This window comes from Protomyctophum parallelum (genome assembly GCF_964188405.1).
Source record: "Protomyctophum parallelum genome assembly, chromosome: 1".
NCBI classification, from domain to species: domain Eukaryota; kingdom Metazoa; phylum Chordata; class Actinopteri; order Myctophiformes; family Myctophidae; genus Protomyctophum; species Protomyctophum parallelum.
Window position 1 is genome coordinate 66,212,981 of NC_139697.1, and position 18,657 is coordinate 66,231,637.

Below are 18,657 nucleotides of genomic sequence, written 5' to 3' on the forward strand. Positions count from 1 at the left end.
CTCTGAGGCATGCTTCTCTTCAATTCTCTGTTGAACATTTAGAACATAGGTTTTTTAAGCTTCATAATAGAGAGGACAAAGGACGAATGTAATCATGCACTGGTCGTAACCAGCTTTATGATGCCTTGACAGATAAATGTAATCTGCTGCTACAGTGTTAAATGAACTCAAGCTGAAGTCTCACCTCAGTTTAGTGCAGAAAACCACGACGCATATATTGTTGCTGTAGCTGTAAGTTCGAATGAATATTATTCCTATTGTGCTTTGACTGTAATGATATTGTGTATATTTGTTTGTTAGTGAATCTGAAATGTTACCATCACTGGCCAGATCTATTAACATTGGCTCATCTGTCTTTTTAAGGTCTGGTGGAATTGATAGGATTGACAGAGTAAGTATTGCTTTTCATCTCAATAATCCTCATCCATAATAACATTTTTCATTAAGGTATTTCTTACACTCTATCCTACTATAACAGTGTGTAAGAGACCATAATGAAATTGACACAATAAAAAGTGTAACATTATGTGCCATTAGAGTTCCAGAAGGTTTCTTTAATATTGTATTTTCCTCTACTATGCCTGCTGACTTTTGTAACTGGTAGTAAGCTTTAAGACTTTGGGCCCAAGATAAGCTCCCATGTGCACAGATAATGACTTGTGCACTGTGAATATATGCTGTGTAATAACCAATGCCATTATATAATAATCTATGTATGTCAGACTTGAAGTTAAATGATTCCTTTACGTCAAATGTATGCTATGTACTTATCACCTGTTTACCAACTTGATCATCAAATACCTTGTAACTGATAACTTGTCATATGTTTTTGTTTGAAGGAAATTTACATTCAATCCAAAGGAGGGAATAGACAACCCCATCATGGTCATGACAGACGATGCAGGTACTGTAGCCTACTGTATGCACACATTAACCAGTTTCCAAAGCTGGTTGTATTTCTGAGTTAGGAAACAGCGCTCAAGAGATTCTATACTGTATGATATCAATTGCCTTACTCTTACTCTTAGTCCAATCTTACTCTTCATCAGATTGGACTCCCACCCTGCGTCTATGTGTTCTCAAACGAGAGGAGGGAGAATCCTATGGATTCCACCTACGTGTGGAAAGGGGCTGTCAAGGTCATGTGATCAGAAAGGTGACATCATGGGGCGTGGCAGAGCGCAGTGGTCTTCGGGATGGAGATAGGCTTCTGGAGGTCAACGACTGTTTTATCGATAATGTTCCTCACCCTGAGGTGAGACTGCTTTGTAACTTTCATAACTATATGGCACCAAAACGGACTGACATATTAAAGGTATATTCAGTGATTTCACTTAATTCAAATATCACTTATTTTTTTGTTTTGTTGTGATAATCCTCCCTACTATAGAGTGTGCTGGCCATATAAGGAGTTCCTCCCTGTCCCCAGTTAACCCCTGGGGGTCAAAAAACCTTAGGTTTCGTTTTTGACTCTCTATCCTGATTGGACGAAAGGCTGGGTCCCACAGCCAAAAACGAAACCTAAGTGAACCTGAGTGAAATCACTGAATATACCTTTAAGCTTAATGCATTTTGACTGATTCTATGTGTCACTTTATTTTTCGCACAGGTGGCCAGGAAGATAAAGCTAAGTGGACAACACCTAGGTTTGTTAGTGTTGGAAGGGGATGACTATGACCAGGCTGTATCCCGAGGTCTGGACCTCAGAGCATTGGCCATGGCACACAAGGGGGAAGGTCGCAAAGCACCCAGGCTCTGTCACATCATCAGAGACCCAAATGCAGGCTTGGGCATCAACTTCACACCAGTAGAAGGTAATGAATGTGATGGTCATTGTCATGTTAGTACCACAATGATGTCCAAAAACATTGTAGGTGTTTATAGAATAAAATGCCTTGAAGGAGAATAACATTCATACAATTCAATGGTATTTACTGCACTACTGCTATTTACTGTTCCTGACTTTTAGGAGAGAAGGGTCGATTTGCTGTTGGCCTGGTGACTGGAGGCGCAGCAGAGAAGGCGGGAGTGTGTAAAGGAGATCGTCTGGTGTGGATGGACGGAGCAATAGTGTCTGACCTCACTCACTCTGCATTAAGCAAGATGGTAGGAATATCCTTTTTTACATTCCACTCATCACAAAGCTGGCCATACACTCTTATTTCTGCTCACAGGAATCTGTGGAAACATTTCAATGAATTAATAAAGTTTACTTGGTAACAGGTGAAGAAATTTGGCCACCATATCACCATCTTGGTGATTGACAGTCAGAGTGAGAGTAACTACATCAGGCACAAGATGCCTATTCTGCCTGCCATGGCGATCCCACATAACCTACCTCACAGAGCCAGAAAGATCCATCTTGGCCTTGAGACTGAAGGCTGCGGATTCCTCCTAAGGTTGGAGAAGACATCGTCGGGCCGCGTCGGTAAGGAAAACAAATAAGCGCAGTGCTCAAGTAATGTTTATGGTTCATGGCTTTTAAAGTCACATTACAATACAGCTGTGGCAACAGTGCAGGCAGTGCCGTTCTTGTAGATAGAGCCTCCTCTGCGTGGACAAAAAAGTAAATACAATACGAGTGTCCAAATGTAACCAGATGGACCCCCATGCATTTGTATAATCTCAGAGTTAAATTAATACTCTCTTAATAAATAAAAAAGAATAATGAAATTTGACGGTGTAGCAAAGGAAAAGCATATTGCAAATAGCATTATTGTAATAAATAAATCAATAAAAACTGTCTCCTGTCTAACTGTGTGTGTGTGTGTGTGTGTGTGTGTGTGTGTGTGTGTGTGTGTGTGTGTGTGTGTGTGTGTGTGTGTGTGTGTGTGTGTGTGTGTGCGTGCGTGCGTGCGTGCGTGCGTGCGTGCGTGCGTGCGTGCGTGCGTGCGTGCGTGCACACAGTAGGTCATGTTATACGTGAGGTGGACAGCGACAGTCCAGCAGAGAGGGCCGGTATGCAGGAAGGTGACCTGCTGCTGGAAGTCAATGAAGAGTTAATTGTGTCACTTACGCATGAGGAGGTTGTGGACCAAGTGAGACTCAGTGGACAACAAGTCACTCTTACCACCATCACACCCCAAGGGCTGGGGTTCTACTCACGGGTACAGTGTGATCATCATTGGTGGAAAAAGTACTTTTACTTAAGTTTTTACTTAAGTAAAAGTATCAATACTGCAATAAAGAAATGCTTCTTTACAACTAAAAGTCCGGAATTCAAAATTTAGAAAATAGCAGATATACAAGCTCACAACACGTTGCAATGCAATGCGTTGTGAGCTTGTAGATTAGCCAAAGTTTAAATAGGGCTGAAGTGGTTAATGTATGTTTTGTAATAATAATCAAAATCTACAAATTAACTAGTAACTAAAGTTTTCAAATAATTGTAGTAAAGTAAGTTAGTAACTATAATATTTGCCCCTGAAATGTAGTGGAGTAGAAATTAAAGCACTGGAAATTGAGTATTGGAAATACTCAAGTAAAATACATATAATACCTCTAAATTGTACTTAAGTAAATGTACTTAGTTACTTTACACCACTAGTGATCATTAACTAAAGGTTACTTTAGTAATTAGTAATTACAGGTCTTTAATCAAATGAGCAACCATTTTGTGAAATGATTTGAAGATTAAAAGAACCACCTAGGACAGTGTTTTTTATTTATTTATATGGGCACGGTGGCACAGTTGGTAGTGCTGTAGCCTCACAGCTAGAAGGTCCTGGGTTCGATTCCCGCTGGGGACGCTGTGGGCACTGGCGGCGTGTTCCCTCCTCCGCGTCATCAGTGCCCATACCCGAGGCGGGGGTTGGCGATAGGGCCTTTCTGTGTGGAGTTTGCATGTTCTCCCCGTGTCCCCTAGGGTAGATACCCTCACAAAAACATGCCGTAATCCTGGTCTCTAAAACTACCTCCCCCTGGCCAGCCGGGGCGCCTGATGGAGGGGAAAGGAACTGGTCGGAATAACGTGTCCCTTCCACGCGCTACGTCCGGCCGGGGAAATTCCCCTCTGTCAGGTGAAAAGAAGCAGCTTGGACTCCTCATGCATAGAAGGAGGCATGAGGTCAGTCCGCTGCCCCCCCAGGTTGGCAGAGGAAGTGTAGCGCCCAGGATTACATTAGATAATTGGCACTGGGTGAAAAAGAAAACTGGGTTACAAAATCGTGGGATAAAAAAAAATACCAAAAAACAAAAAAAATTGGTTTTCAACCTTTTTAATATCAAGGCCAATTATTTATTCTGCATTTGAGCCACGAACCACCATTTGATGATATTTAGCGTCTCAGACACACAACTAAAGAATATATTTTGTTATCTTTGGATACACGATTTTGTCCACATAATTCCATGCTGTATTGACGTTGGTACCATAGGAGAGATAACAGGCAAAATAACAGTTATTGTACATTCTCGAATTGTGTAGAATTATTGTAAATTAAGTGTTTAACAATAATTTTACTCTTGAGAGTAAAATGGAGTGTAAAATGGACCCTTATGGTTATGGGTCCATTTGGTTTCATTTTATGCTCTCAAGAGTTAAAGATCTAATAAGGGTCCATTTGGTTCCAACTGGGAACTACCTTGAACCCCCTCATGGTTGAAAACCACTGACCTATAGGACAATGGCTTACAGCAGTGGTTCCCAAACTGTGGTGCGTGCACCCCTTGTGGCGCGTGAGCGCCTTCTAGGGGGTGCGCGACATGAAATGTCTAATGTGTGGTGCTATGGTTTTATTTTAAATATATTAACATATTATGCCAATATATGGCAAGTATGCAGCATATAGCCTATGCTGCATATATTATGCCATATTCAGGTTCATATATGTGCATATATGTGGATAAAAAGGAAATATATGTCTCTAGATAGCTTATGTAATTTATATTTCCATGTGGGGGGGTGCCTCAGCTAGGTCGGGAGGTAACAGGGGGTGCATGGCCAAAAAGGTTTGGGAACCGCTGGCTTACAGCAAGAGGACTGACATAATAGATGTTTCCTTTTGACTTTCTTTTTTCCCCCTATACAGTTGGGTCTATCCCCACTTCTCTTTTGTGAGGAGCATAATGCTGTTGAAAGAGAACAGGAATGCAGTGCGCCAGCATCTCTTGTAATAGAGCATACGCAGAAAGAAGGACCAGCTGACATCCACAGGCGGCGAAGTTGTTTCCTTCAGAAAGGCCCTCTGGGCTTTGCCTTTAAGTTGAGCTGTATCCAACATATGCCTGGTACCTTTATCAACCAGGTAAGAAAGACTCAAGGTTCAAGGTTTCTTTAATTTGTCTCCTGAGGGAGAAATTTGTCTTGGACCCCAAGGACCCGCCCTGCAGCATACAGATATACAATACAATACAATACAATACAAGACAACAAAGGCACACAGTGACCCGTACAACATTAAAAAACCACACACCAACATACCTAGTGCAAAAGAGGAAGAACATCACCTCAAAACCTTTGACCCCTACCCTGTCTGCCCTCTGCAAGACTACTGTGGCCTGGGCCGTGGCTCAGCGGTCCAGGCACCTTGGCCGGTAGCCCGAGTCTGGCAGTTTGCTGCGGGTTCGACTCCCGATCCCGACGGCCTTTACTGCATGTCACTCCCCCATCTCTCTCCCCCATTTCCTGTCAGCCTACTGTCTGTCCCTCTATAAAAAGTATAAAATATAGGCGAAAGCCGCAAAAAAAACATTAATGACATGTTGGCAAAGAGTAGCAGTGAAAGAGTGCTCAAGAGAGAGAGAGAGAGAGAGACACACACACTCACATGTGGTTAACAGTGATGTACTGTCTTCTGATCTTGCAGGTGGCTCTGGGGGGCTCAGGGCAGAGAGCGGGACTATTAGAGGGGGATGTGCTGATAGAGGTCAATGGACATAATGTCGAGGGAAAAGATCTGGAAGATGTGATTATGCTGGTGAGGGAAGGAGGGAATTTCCTCTCCTTGATGGTTATGGATAGAGATGGCTACACCACGTTGAAAGAGAGTCAGAAGGCGGCCTCTACGACAGAGTTTCGTGAAGTTGAGGTAAAGAAATTATGTGGCTGGATTAAAAGTAAGTCATGTTATTTATTTATTTATACGTTTACGCCTTTGATTTTCTTTGATCCATTCTCTTCTCTCTTTTTTTTTTTACTCCACAGGAGGACGAAAATGTTGAGATATCAGCCCTGTAAATGGAAAATAGCCAAGCACTCATGATGGATCATCATACATTTTGTCTTTACAGTATATGCCTTGAATACACAGGACAGTAAACAAGCCTATATGGATTTTTGTGTTATCCTTTTAGCATTATTGTATAACTGTATAACCTATATAATTGTATAACCTCTGTACCTTTTGCAAACTGTTAATAAAGTATTCAACCAATCAATCAAACTTCTACTTAAGCTGTACAAGGAACATCTACATCTTAGATCTTAAGATTGGTAGAGAGCTATTCTTACTGTATTATTATTATTACTGCAGCAACGTATGCTTATCTGTTGGGCCTTGGGGATCTGTCCTGGAATTCTGGATCAATCAGAAGTTGATTGATGAGGCAAATAGGAGTCGAGCAATATTCTAGGTGATGGTTATGCTTTATGTACATGATATCATATGGGAGAAATACAATAACACTCAGTGGTCAGTGGTAGCCTAGGGTAGTTCTGCCAAGAGCACAATACTATAGCTGCTTCAAGAACAAACTGAACAATAAGAAGATAGATTGTATCAAAACAATAGCTATTAGGCCTAATGGAGACTATAGTCGACTCTTAAAACCTACCAAATCATTATGTATTTTTAATTATACAGTATGTGATGTTAAATGAATTAAATGTAAAGGTTAGATATAAGCGACCATGTCATTTCTTCCTCAGACCTTTGATGGATACCAAACTGAACCTAAAAGAACCCAAATGATGGCCTATACAGTGTATAAAGCCTTAACAGAACAGTTAGTGTTATAGTCTTTATAGTCTTAGCCAATGAGCTTCATCATGTCAGTAGGCTAATACTGACCTGATGGAGATACTATAGGATCGAAACGTCTCAATTAAGTGATTCTCTACCATGCAATTAGTTTCTTTGGCCTATCGAACCCTCTGTCTATGTGTGTGTAATTTACGCAAGACTGTAATGTGTAATTAGGTAGGCTATATTTGAAGCATGTTTCGTTATCCAATGACCCATAATCGTGACATCAGCCTAATCAGCTTGCATAAGACATGATCAGCATGTAAATTATATTTTAAAATATCATATGTTGCCTGTTTGTCATTTCTGCCTGGGTCACATAATAATATAAGAGAATTAGAATCAGAGGAAATTATACAGACATTGTATATTTTTGGACAGAACTGGAACATATTTTCCTCCAAGATGCATATACATTTGGGCCATGATGTGTTCTTATAGGCTCTATTAAAATGTGACACAGGGTACAATATTACTTAATTCATAGTAGCACAGGTCTCATCATTTTCAAGTATTGTATTCTTCTTACTATGCAGTCTATACAAAACACAATGCACTCATTTAAAATGACTGATGCTTTATTTCCTTACCCAATATCAGATTTAAACCCATAGGTATAATATATGTTTAAAACCCCATAGAAAGGCTATAGGACATTTCTAGGATTGGGACATGACATTGTCTGGCAATGTCATGTCCTGTAGTGATTGCCAATAACCACAGTGACAATCACATAGCCTACTGTATGAAAGTTAACTGACATTAAAAATACACATATAAACCACTGGGGGCGCAGCAAGAAGCTATCTATCTAAAGAAAAAAATGATTACCATTATAATGATTTCCATGTCTGGCTAACAGTAACATTTATAAATAGCTATTTATTAATATCAAATTATCAACTGGGTAGTGTGACATATCGAGGATTTTCATTGGCTCCTGCTGCTCTTGTAACCTCACGTCACCTCTTGCAAAAAGTGCCAGGTCTGGTGTGTGCGTGTGTGTGTGTGGGGGAGGGATAGAATTACAGGCAGGTGCGTGGCCAGCTACATTAAATTCGTGGGTCCTTCAGCTGGAGGTGACATTCATTTGACAGATTCAGGTAGTAGCAGAAACTACATTCTCGGTTCATTATCATGGCACAGGCGGTACAGAAGTTCGTGGCAAAAGTACCCACACTGGTCGGCGGTAAGTCGATAACATTTTGTTCTAATGTTATGCCTGTATAGCCTAAAGTAAACGAACACAGATGAGATGGCAGTCACGCCGGCCGGCAGTTGCTTGCTAAGCTAAGGCTAGCTATTTTGATCAATGTCCATCCTTAATTGTTGACCTAGCCTCAGGGATAACGCTGGTATTAGGATGTACAATTTAAATTGTCTTAAAGTTAGCAGTGTGGTGTATACAATTCCCAGCTAAATGAAAACGTGCATTATAACTTTGTTGAAAAAAAATTATATATATATATATATATATATATATATATATATACACACACACACACACACACAGACAGTTGATACCATGGTTGTTACATTTGTTAGCAGCGCCAGCTAGCATGCAACAACACGCTACATCGCAGCATTAACGACCCTTGGCATCAAACGTGTAGCCTAGCTATGTAGCTGGCGGACAGTACCGTCCTATTAAAGAGAGGGTAACATTATTTATTTGCAAAACTGTTGACATGGTTGACATGTTGACATGTCATGTCTGTTCACTTATGACTGCTGTCTTCTTTAGCCGCTGTCACCTACTCCAGACCCCGGTTAGCGACCTTCTGGCATTACGCTCGTGTTGAGCTGGTTCCTCCTTCTCCTGGTGAGATCCCCAAAGCCATTGAGAGTGCAAAGGGTCTCGTCAAGAGCTTCCAGACAGGCGGCATTGGACGAACGACAGTGAAGGTGAGGAGGAGATATTGGCCACATTATCTGTGGTAACAGGTTGTGCAATGCACAACCTGTTTTTGGTTTGAACAATATGAAGCTGCTGCTGATTCCTGTTGGCTTTAACGGTGTTTTGTTGCACTATTATTCAGTGAAAGAGCTTGAGAACAGTTTGCACCCATATTTGGACAAAATTACCAATTTTAGTGCCCATTCTTCTTGTATCCCCTGGACCATGGATGTGGGAAGTCTTTATAGCCCCTTTCGGCACCCTCTGTTAGCTTTTCTGCATTTTGGACGTCGCTACCATAGGGTCCCTCGTAGCTTATTCAACCATCCATGGGATGCAGATTTACATACTCTGTTCACGGAGAGCTGCGGCGCCGCTTGAGTGTTGGCTGAGATTTTTCAAAGATGCATAACACAGCTATAGGAGACAACAGAAACGTGTACGAAACCGCATTAACCGCCGATGCCGTTAAGTATTTTTTATCTTTTTATTTATTTATTTTGCTTCGCTGAACTTCTCTCTCCTCTCTTCCTTGACTTCCTTATTGACTTCCCATTGTACCGCCTCCCGAGCGGCGACTGGCTAGCTGCACGTCCTAGGTACTGCCTCTGATTGGACTACCGCGTACATGCAGGATGTTTATAATGCTGTTGTGTCTTGGAGGCGGAACATGGGATGTGAGGAAGAGAGAATTTCAGAGAAGCCAAAACTTTAAAAAAAAACTTAACGGCAACGCTGATTAGCGCCGCTTAGCACACGTTTCCATTGTCTCCTAAAACTGTTGTATGCATCTTTGAAACCTCTCACCAGTGGGTAAATCTGCGTCCTATGGAGGGTGGAATAAGCTATGAGGGACCCTATGGTAGCGACATCCAAAATTCAGAAAAGCTAACTGAGGATCCCGAAAGGCTTCTGACATTCCCCTCTGGTTATAAAAACGAGATTCATCTCAAGGGATTGTTCCTAATAAAGAAATTTCATCAAAATGTAAAAGGGTTAACTCTGTACACAAATCAGTCGTTAAAAATGACGCATGAAAAGAGAGAAGGCAAGCAAAGAAATGTTTTCTGCAATGATGCAGAAAACATATTTTTCTTTATTACAAGAAATTATAGCAATTGAAATTAAGTTTATGGAAGCTGTAAATGATATCCACGTTAACTATTGCTTGAGTCGTCTCTCTCTCTCTCTTTCTACATGTGCCGTGTGCTTCCAGTAACTTAGAAAACTGAATGAGGTATTGGTGAATTAAATTAAACGGAAATAGTCTTTGACTCACACTCTGCTAGTCTGCTTTGATGTTTATGTTTCAAAGGTGGTGTACCAATACCAGATTAATGAATAGCTATCTCTACTAAACTACATGAACCCTAGCTCTGATCCATAGCTCTAATGCCTTTGCATTAGAGCTATGCTACTCTCGACTGCTGGAATGCTTGCCTTATAACACGCTCGTCCTAATTTTTTTTCCACCTACCTCACGGTGACCGCTTGGTAGGGCGTTTCTTGTATTTGTTTTACTAAGAAATTTGAGAATAAGGTTAGACATAAATTTAGGGTTAGGCATAGTTTTACTGGGCTTAAGTTTAGGATTAGGTTTACTGAGGTTACGGTTAGAAATAAGGTTAGGTAACCGTTTAGGCATAGTTTCCTGAGGTTACAATTATGAATACCAGGCTGAGCAGTTCCGCTGGCTGTACACCCGGGGTGATTGTGTTTTCAGGCGAGTGTCTGTTCAACATAAGTATTATGTCACGCCACGGTTAACCGTGTATATTGACCACCAACATTCAACATGTTTAAACTTCTTACTGTACATTTGTCTTGTAAATTAAAACTTCCTAGTGTTGTCAAGCTGAGCTGTGCCATCATGCAAGGCAATCAAGTGATCACAAACCACACTGTCAAATTTTTTTTTGTTGGTATGGCAGCTTGTTTGAATTTACTTATGCATACGTTTTAATCCGTTGTTGTGGCCTTTCAGACCGGCTATTTTGACAGTATACAACGGACATGTAAATAAGGCATCCAAATGAAAGCTACAGCTGTTATTTAAATCTTGGTCCATCTTTCCTCTTTCTCTCACAGGATGCATTAAGAAATGGACTGGTGGCCACCGAAGTGTTGATGTGGTTCTATATTGGCGAGTGCATCGGCAAAGGAGGTGTTATTGGCTACAATGTCTGAGTTTTGGACTGTTGTAATACTTTCTGCTGTTCTGAGCATTGTATGCTCGACTTAACACATGTATCATGGGAACCAATAAACGTCTATTGTTAAGAACTACACTGTCTTAGTGCTTACTTGACCTGTTTGGTTATACATACATTATTCACATCACCTTTGGAGTAAAATGAACACTTGCTTTATCATATGCATAGTTACTTTGGCAGTTCAAGAAAAGGTATTCTGGTTAAAAGTAAGTCATTTTCTAAATGGTTACTCACTCAAATATGTATGTTGAATTGAAATCTGTTGAAAGGAAGAAAACGTGTTGTGAAGTAATTAAAGGTGAGCGGTTAAAAAGGCATGTTCTCTGTCGTCCATGATTGAAATGTTCTTAAAGCTACAATCCATACATCAATGGTCTTGGTCTGACTTCCCTGCAGAGCTGTAATTGTAACTATGTTTGAAATACATTCAAGATGGTGTCCTATAGTGAACAATGAAACTCCGGCGCACTGCTGCTTCAAATAACTTGACATGGTCAACCGACAGGTGTCCTTCCTTGACCAGGGTCTACATTTGCTAGATCTGTACTGCTTTAACATTCACTACCATACAGTTACATCATCATGTGAGCACAAAAACACTCAAACTAAAATGTTTTTCCTATGGCAGTGCCAGTGGTTCTCATGTCAAGGATCCCTACGTAATGAGTGTGTGTGTGTGGCTATCTGAAAATATGTCTGTAACCCCCATACTAGATTTTGATTAACATGATTAAAAAAAAGACTTGTTTCAATTATTTCAAAAATAGAAGTGATGTTAGCTTGTAGATCGGCTCTAGCAGACAAAGGTTTAAGTGGTTCAACTTGCGTTTATGCTTTTATTTGCTAATTTAGCTGGGTGGGGACCCCTTGAAACTTAGAAATGCATATTTCTAAGTTCTAGTATGGATGTTATTTACATAATCGCATAACCTTGTAGGGAAATTCACCATGAAAATGAGCAAGTTTACTCAAAAACAGGTTACCACTGAAAAAGCCAAATGCATATTAACAAAACCCTGATCTCATCATTTGGCTTGCCCTTTATCCTCTGTAAAGTGCTTTGTAATCATACATTGTATGTACAACTCTTATCTTCCTGTCTATGTAAAATTTTAAATAATGAAATGAATCAATTTGGTTAAAATAAACTGTATAATTTGATGAGCACTTATTCAATTCAGAACCTTTTCAGTGATTCACACCTAGTCCACCACCACGGCACCACATATTACCTTTTCAGTGATTCACACCTAGTCCACCACCACATATTACCTATTAGTTTAACGGGAAGATAAATATTATATTTCCGTTCTCAGTTTTGTAACCCTTAAAACAATTTAATTGGTTAACTTATGTTTGATGTTGATGTTAGGATGGCATCAAAATGAATTACATCCCAGTTATAAAATCTTTCAGTGATGACTTGATCAACCAAAAGATGGCGCCATGTTCAAATGCTATGCACTGTTATCATTCATTATTTGCTCTGATAAATAGGGAGAGAGGAACAAAGTAAATTATAATGCACACAAATCACAGCTTTTTTAATACTCTTTATTGAGATGTGAGTGATTAATTATTAGTAAAACAAGCTTATATACTTTCTGTGTAATAATTACATTATGGTTGTCATTCATATCAATAAACTAACTAGACTTTAAATAAATGTAACTTATGTAAAAAAAAAAAAAGTTAACACTTTTCAGTAAATTGCTCTATTGGTGTTATTATGCTGGAATAATTGTTTCAATAACGGCTCATAGCCATGTTACAGTTATTGTAATTTGAGAACATGTACAACTTATTTTAATCAATGCATAGGTTATAGCCTATCCCAAAATATACACGCACATTAAATATGATCTGCAAAACTTTGTACATTTATAGAAATCCATCAGTATGTGTTAAGGTAAAAAAAAACAATCATGTAGAAAACTTCAAAAGGCAATGTGTAAATATAGTATACCAGTAACAAAACATGAGCTAAATATTCAGCTTTCAGTAAAGACAAATCACACTTGTGTGAAGCGAGCGGTGCCTTTCTTCACAATGATGACGTCTGATGATGTCAATAACATGATGTCACGGACATTCCGTGCTTAAACGGACGAACAGACAGAAAGCGGCTGCACCGCTCAAAAAGAGGCAGTTAGTCTTCACTTAAGTTGGCAGATATTGACCGAGGTTCCAACTCCAAAACCTGGATAGAGGGGCTCAACAAATGTGGTCTCGAACCTGTGCAGCAATGTCATGGTGTTACTTATGCTATAAAATGCCAGGATGCCTGCGCCATGATCCAGGTACATTCCTATCCTGGGTGAGTGGGGACCAGTGATGGCCTTGTCCACTCGATTATGCCAGGCGGAGTAGCCAGTGTCCGAGCAGAGGAGACTCCAGGACTTATCGTTGTAACCCAGCAGACACAGGGAGCCTTTACCCTTGCGGCTGATGCTTTTGTAGGCCACTCCCACGGAGAACTCGCCACTCCACTCGATCTCCCAGTAGTAGCGGCCTCCAGATAGGGCTTCTCGGCACAGCACCTGGGCAAAGCTGTCAAAGCGCTCTGGGGCTTCACCATATGGCTGGAGGTCCCTGGTCCTGATGACCTTCCTGTTGTTGTCGGAGATATGCAGCTCCTTGTAGGCAGTGTTGCCATCAAATCTCAGCTGGCAGAAGTCTGAAGATAAATCAAGCAGTTTATTATCCTGTGTGATGTTGTGACTTTAAAACACGCTAGGCAAACGTAATGGCTTCATGCTTACATTTCACAAAATCTGCTCTGGATTTGGGCTCCGGAGGTGGAGCACTCTCCACTGTAATTTCTTTGACTGCATGGGGAGAAAATCGGTTATATTATATGTTAATGACACACACACACACCTTTCCTTTAATTATTAAAATTAGGTCTGCCTCAGGTAGTAGGCTACAACAACATAATAACTAACCTCACATAATATTGTATTGCTGTAAGAAATGTATATGTGCTCACCTCTGCTCCTTCTGTCTAGCGTCCGACTTTCTGTATTGTAAACTGGGATCTCGTTCACTGTAATATGTAAAACATGTATACCGGTAAGCAACAAGTCTTCAGAATTTCACTGACTTTAATGCATCAAGGTTTGCAGTGATGCTTTATAATGTGATGCAGTAGGCCTATGATGCAGTACCTGACTTTGAGATCTTCAGAAGTTCTTCTCTGCCATACTCCTCCAGACGGTCTTTGATCTCAGCCACAGCTTTCCTGGCTGCCCCAAAGGAGAAGTCGGGGTTCACAGTCACTCGAGGTATAATACCATCATCAGTGGGGGTGCACAGGTAGTTGAAATTCTGTTGATCAAAAGCAAAGTTGTCAGAATAGTCATTCAGTACATTTAGTATCCTACAAAAGCGTATTAGGAAATGTTAAATATTGGTTTTGGACCTTCAGCAAGTGTCGTAGTGAAAGGAATGTGTAGGTAATGAATGTAGCCTACAGTAGAAATATGCAAAATATAATATTCAAAGTAGCGCCATTGCCAAAAACAAACAGAGGGCAGCGCCTAGTTTTATTGTTTTTCATAGATGCACAACAGACATTGACTAATGAGCCATTATGTGAAAGTTGACACCCACATGAATGAAGCTTTTAACAATCCAATTTCTTATATTGAATAATACTTGGACTAAAAATATAACTAATCAGGGAAAAAAAACTCATGAATTATCCAACAAATGGAAGGTTTTTTTAACAACTGAATTATTACAAAGGTTGTGTGAAAGGATGTGTGAAAATAAATATTGAAATTCAAACTTGTTATTGTATATGAAATGGACTGACCTGCAGGAAGTGGATGTGGTCGTCAGTGCTATACAGCTGCTTGAGACCGGCCTCTTTCTTCTTCAGTTCATCAATCTCCTGCTCCAGGCGCTCGATCAATGACTCTGCCTGGTTGAACGCAGCCTTCTCATTGATGCCAATCAGCTTGGTGACCTCTGACCTCATCCTCTCAATGGAACGAATCATCTCCTCAAACGTCTTCTGGCTCTCCACCATGGCTCGCTGCGCTGAGCTCTGGACAGGACACAGGAGGTCACGTCAGTAACCTTCAGATTACTAGCTGCATCTCATTTCATAAGGTTCAAGAATTACAGTAAAGAATCAAGCTTTATTTTGATTTATTTTTTCATTAACATAACATTATTGTCAAACTCACACAAATTTCCCCAAATAGCAAAAAATGGCTATATCTACAAGCTCATAACACGCCACAATGCTACGCGTTGCGAGCTTGAAGGTCAGCTATCCCTTGTAGGACAAAGTATATAGAGGCTTAAGTGGTTAAGCTGACAGTTTGTGTCATGATTTGTCTTCCTTGTGAAATTATACTGTAATCATATTAATGAATGATGATGATTGATGATAGTTGACTCCTTACTTTCAGTGAGTCCACGGCAGTCTTCAGTTCGTCCAATTCCTTCATCCTGTCCTGGCATTTCTGTCTAATCTCAGCTTGGGATACTCCTAGGAGTTTCTGTGGATCCAATGAGAGTGAGTGTACATTATTTACATCACACAATGACATCCTTTGGAATCGCAATCACTATAGTGTGTTTCTTAACCACTTTCAACCTGGCGTCCCTATTTTTATCATGTCATTATAGGGAGAAAATAGACAAAAATAAGCTGATCGACACAGCAAGCCTTTATTTTTAATTAATAATTAATATTTTTAATTCTAAGTGTACTGTATATTTCTTTCACCAGTGTTCATGCATGCTTAATTATTGTGTGTTTTTGTACTTAATGGATCAAGGATGGGGGCCCATGCCAGATCAAAAGAAATCAGCCCAGCCCAGAGAATCTTTCTAGGATGGTCATCTTTTTATCTCTGGAGGAGAGAGTGTATGGGGGGGGGGGGGGGGGGGCTCCAATGGAATCTTGGTCACGTCAGGAATGTGAAACTACCACTGGGCCTGGCTGACTTTTAAAAGAGATGTCTCAAGGTGCTCACACACACAGTACTGTCATACAAAACAGAGGACTTCTAATTCCGCTTTTACTCAAGCCCACCAACCCATTCTTCAAGATAAGCTTGAGGAATGTGGAGAATCTGGGGGTGGGAGGTGGATTAGAGGGGGAGGGGAGAGAGTGAAAGAGAGGAGTGAGATGTGGGAGACTGCAGGTTGTAAATCTCTGGATGAAACAAACCAGACTCCCCATTTAGTTTAAGAAATACCCTCCCAAAGAACTTCAGTCATTACTTCATCCCACAACAATATTATGTCTTTCACATCCTGGGATGTCATAAGGCCATCCCACGCATATACATTCTAAGCGCTCAGAAAGATTCAGATTTATAGTAGGTATTGCTATTGCCCTACTACTTGTCCACACTGATTTGCATGACACGTGATTAGGGAGTTGTTTGAATGCGCGTAGTCATGGTTACAATCTGGCTTTGTGATTGGTTCACTGGCAGGAGGTGTTGAAGGCCTTGACTTCTTGTCCTGGCATTCCAGTATCACCACTGCCCCACTCCCACAGGTGGGTTTCAGTGTAGCGGGTGGTGTGGGTGAGAGGGGGAATTCTAGTGTATCTTCTGTGCAACATACAGCTGGCTCACAAATACGCTTTTAAAGGAGTGTAAAGAACTGATAATAACTGACTCCTCCAGTCCTAAACCAGCCAATTGGAGAGTTGCATTTGTTTTGGCTGTGAATGCCTGCCAGGCTAGCTGATAGTACAGCTGAACTAGGTCAAAGTACAGACACAAGAGATACTGGGGAGGGGGCGGGGGGATGGCTGATGGGAATACTAACACGTCCACTTTAACGCAAATGACTTCACCGATGAGTGAGTGTGCAAGGATGTGTAACTTTTCAAGGTGTGTCTCGGCGAATAACTTTGAATCTACTATGCAACAGCAGAGCACTCCCCTGAGTGAACATTGTTATGTGCCAAGCTGAGTGGTCTCATACAGTATATATCATAACTGTAAAACTGTAATATATCTTTTATACAACTGTTATCTTATTTCCCTTAAGTACAATGAATACCTTGGAATTACACTTAAGTGTACAGAGGCAGTTGATCGAGGTGATTTCTTTGATATATTATTGACACAAGGCACCTGTCCTACAGCATGACAGTGATGTACAGTATTTTGGCTCCACTTTAACAGCTAGGTTAGTGACTTAACAGACGGGGGTTAAACATTCCCTACCTGTTTCTCACTCCTCTCTGCCTCAGCTGAGACGATGTCGTGGCCCCTGTGTTCGCTGACTGTGCAGATAGCACAGATACACATCTGATCTGTTCGACAGAACAGCTCCAGGGACTTCTGGTGCTGGGGGCAGATCTTCCTGTCCAGGTTCCCTAGTTCATCCACCAGCTTGTGCCTCTTGAAAGTGGCAGATTCATAGTGGGGCTTCAGGTGTTTCTCGCAATAGGATGCCAGGCAGTTCAGACAGGACTTCACTGCCTTGAGTTTCTTCCCAGCGCAGTAGTCACAAGGCACATCGGATGGCCCAGCATAGTTGTTCCCTGGGGTAGAGTTCACGTTGAGGTTCAGTCCACTTTTCTTGATCTTCTCTGCCACCATGGTCAGCGTGGCGTTGGGTCGTAGCACAGGCCTCTGGGTGAATGTTATCTTACACTGAGGGCAAATGTAGATCCCTGTGTAGTCAGCCTCATTCCAGTAGCCACTGATGCAATCCATACAGAAACTATGGCCACAGGGGATAGCCACAGGGTCCCTCAAAAGGCTCACACATAATGAGCAGTTGAAGTAGTCTGGAGACACCGGATCAGCCATCACTAAACAAAAACAAAATACAAGCAGGCCAGCAATAACAGAGAGAATGCCAGTCGTATACAGAGATAGTGCCTAGTGCGCCTGGGAGCCCGCCCTCAAGAGTGTGGTACAACCTGCCAGAGACAGGACCTACTTGTATTTCTGAATTCCAGAGGTTATTGATTGAAAGCAGACTAGGCCCTCCCCCCTGTGCTGTGAGTATATCGAGCCCAGCCCAGTTCAGATAAGCAGGTTGAGCGAAGGCTACAGGAAGATACTAGAGAGAGAGAGAGAGAGAGAGAGAGAGAGAGAGAGAGAGTGGTTGAGAGGGGGCGAGGGAAAGAGAGGGCGGGCTGTTAAGAAAGGGGGTAGGCTGAGAGAGTGAATGAATGAATGAATTGTAAAATGCACAGATATTGTGCCAGACAGTTCTTTTCATCTTGTTATTGTAGTTACCACTATATACCACAGTCTCTATTTAGTTGTTTAATCTTTCTTTAATGAAACCATATTTGTAATAATTGTTCAGTTCCCTACAGTTTTTTTCCCTCCTTTCTTTTGTAAAGATTATATTATAATGATAGAGCTTTGAGTTGGATCTTAACCTGAGATAGCTGCGGGAAGGCCTTATTTATGTAGTATGCACTCTTACCAGTTGAGCCACTTTAGTGGCCCCTAGTTCCATACAGGTTTTGTCTCTAAATATCACAAATGGTTGCTATAGTTATTTCATTGAATACACTTCAACAAGCATAAATGGACCATATTGTTGTGAATATTATGTATTCAGTGTCTTTTTTCCCCTCCAA

The 18,657-nt window shown here is 41.0% G+C and overlaps 3 protein-coding genes across 3 annotated transcripts; 2 read left to right on the plus strand and 1 right to left on the minus strand.

Moving 5' to 3' along the window:
- Positions 1-378: 378 nt before the first annotated feature.
- Positions 379-6,243, plus strand: nherf4b (NHERF family PDZ scaffold protein 4b). The gene is made up of 10 exons (XM_083769488.1): positions 379-391; positions 840-904; positions 1,050-1,255; positions 1,610-1,814; positions 1,970-2,106; positions 2,224-2,428; positions 2,908-3,107; positions 5,031-5,246; positions 5,808-6,029; positions 6,146-6,243. Exons 2-10 carry the CDS (start codon positions 883-885, stop codon positions 6,176-6,178), a joined length of 1,446 nt encoding a protein of 481 aa, XP_083625614.1. The 5' UTR covers positions 379-391; positions 840-882; the 3' UTR covers positions 6,179-6,243.
- A 1,754-nt stretch (positions 6,244-7,997) lies between these two features.
- On the plus strand, positions 7,998-11,145 carry atp5l (ATP synthase, H+ transporting, mitochondrial F0 complex, subunit g). The gene is made up of 3 exons (XM_083784286.1): positions 7,998-8,154; positions 8,710-8,870; positions 10,951-11,145. Exons 1-3 carry the CDS (start codon positions 8,103-8,105, stop codon positions 11,047-11,049), a joined length of 312 nt encoding a protein of 103 aa, XP_083640412.1. The 5' UTR covers positions 7,998-8,102; the 3' UTR covers positions 11,050-11,145.
- A 1,504-nt stretch (positions 11,146-12,649) lies between these two features.
- Positions 12,650-18,092, minus strand: ftr82 (finTRIM family, member 82). The gene is made up of 7 exons (XM_083788502.1): positions 17,279-18,092; positions 15,491-15,586; positions 14,893-15,126; positions 14,243-14,402; positions 14,065-14,121; positions 13,838-13,903; positions 12,650-13,752 (listed from the first exon to the last, which is right to left on the minus strand). Exons 1-7 carry the CDS (start codon positions 17,867-17,869, stop codon positions 13,232-13,234), a joined length of 1,725 nt encoding a protein of 574 aa, XP_083644628.1. The 5' UTR covers positions 17,870-18,092; the 3' UTR covers positions 12,650-13,231.
- Positions 18,093-18,657: the final 565 nt, after the last annotated feature.

Bases quoted from the DNA above. Each gene is read 5' to 3' on its own strand.
- ftr82 (XM_083788502.1), bottom strand. From the start codon at position 17,869: ATGGCTGATCCGGTGTCTCCAGACTACTTCAACTGCTCATTATGTGTG. The intron at 14,403-14,892 runs GTCAGTCCATTT...TTTGATCAACAG, and splicing joins ACCACATCCACTTCCTGCAG to AATTTCAACTACCTGTGCAC. The intron at 14,122-14,242 runs GTACTGCATCAT...TACATATTACAG, and splicing joins TCTGAAGATCTCAAAGTCAG to TGAACGAGATCCCAGTTTAC.
- nherf4b (XM_083769488.1), top strand. From the start codon at position 883: ATGGTCATGACAGACGATGCAG. The intron at 905-1,049 runs GTACTGTAGCCT...ACTCTTCATCAG, and splicing joins GGTCATGACAGACGATGCAG to ATTGGACTCCCACCCTGCGT. The intron at 5,247-5,807 runs GTAAGAAAGACT...CTGATCTTGCAG, and splicing joins CTGGTACCTTTATCAACCAG to GTGGCTCTGGGGGGCTCAGG.
- atp5l (XM_083784286.1), top strand. From the start codon at position 8,103: ATGGCACAGGCGGTACAGAAGTTCGTGGCAAAAGTACCCACACTGGTC. The intron at 8,155-8,709 runs GTAAGTCGATAA...TGTCTTCTTTAG, and splicing joins AGTACCCACACTGGTCGGCG to CCGCTGTCACCTACTCCAGA. The intron at 8,871-10,950 runs GTGAGGAGGAGA...TTTCTCTCACAG, and splicing joins TTGGACGAACGACAGTGAAG to GATGCATTAAGAAATGGACT.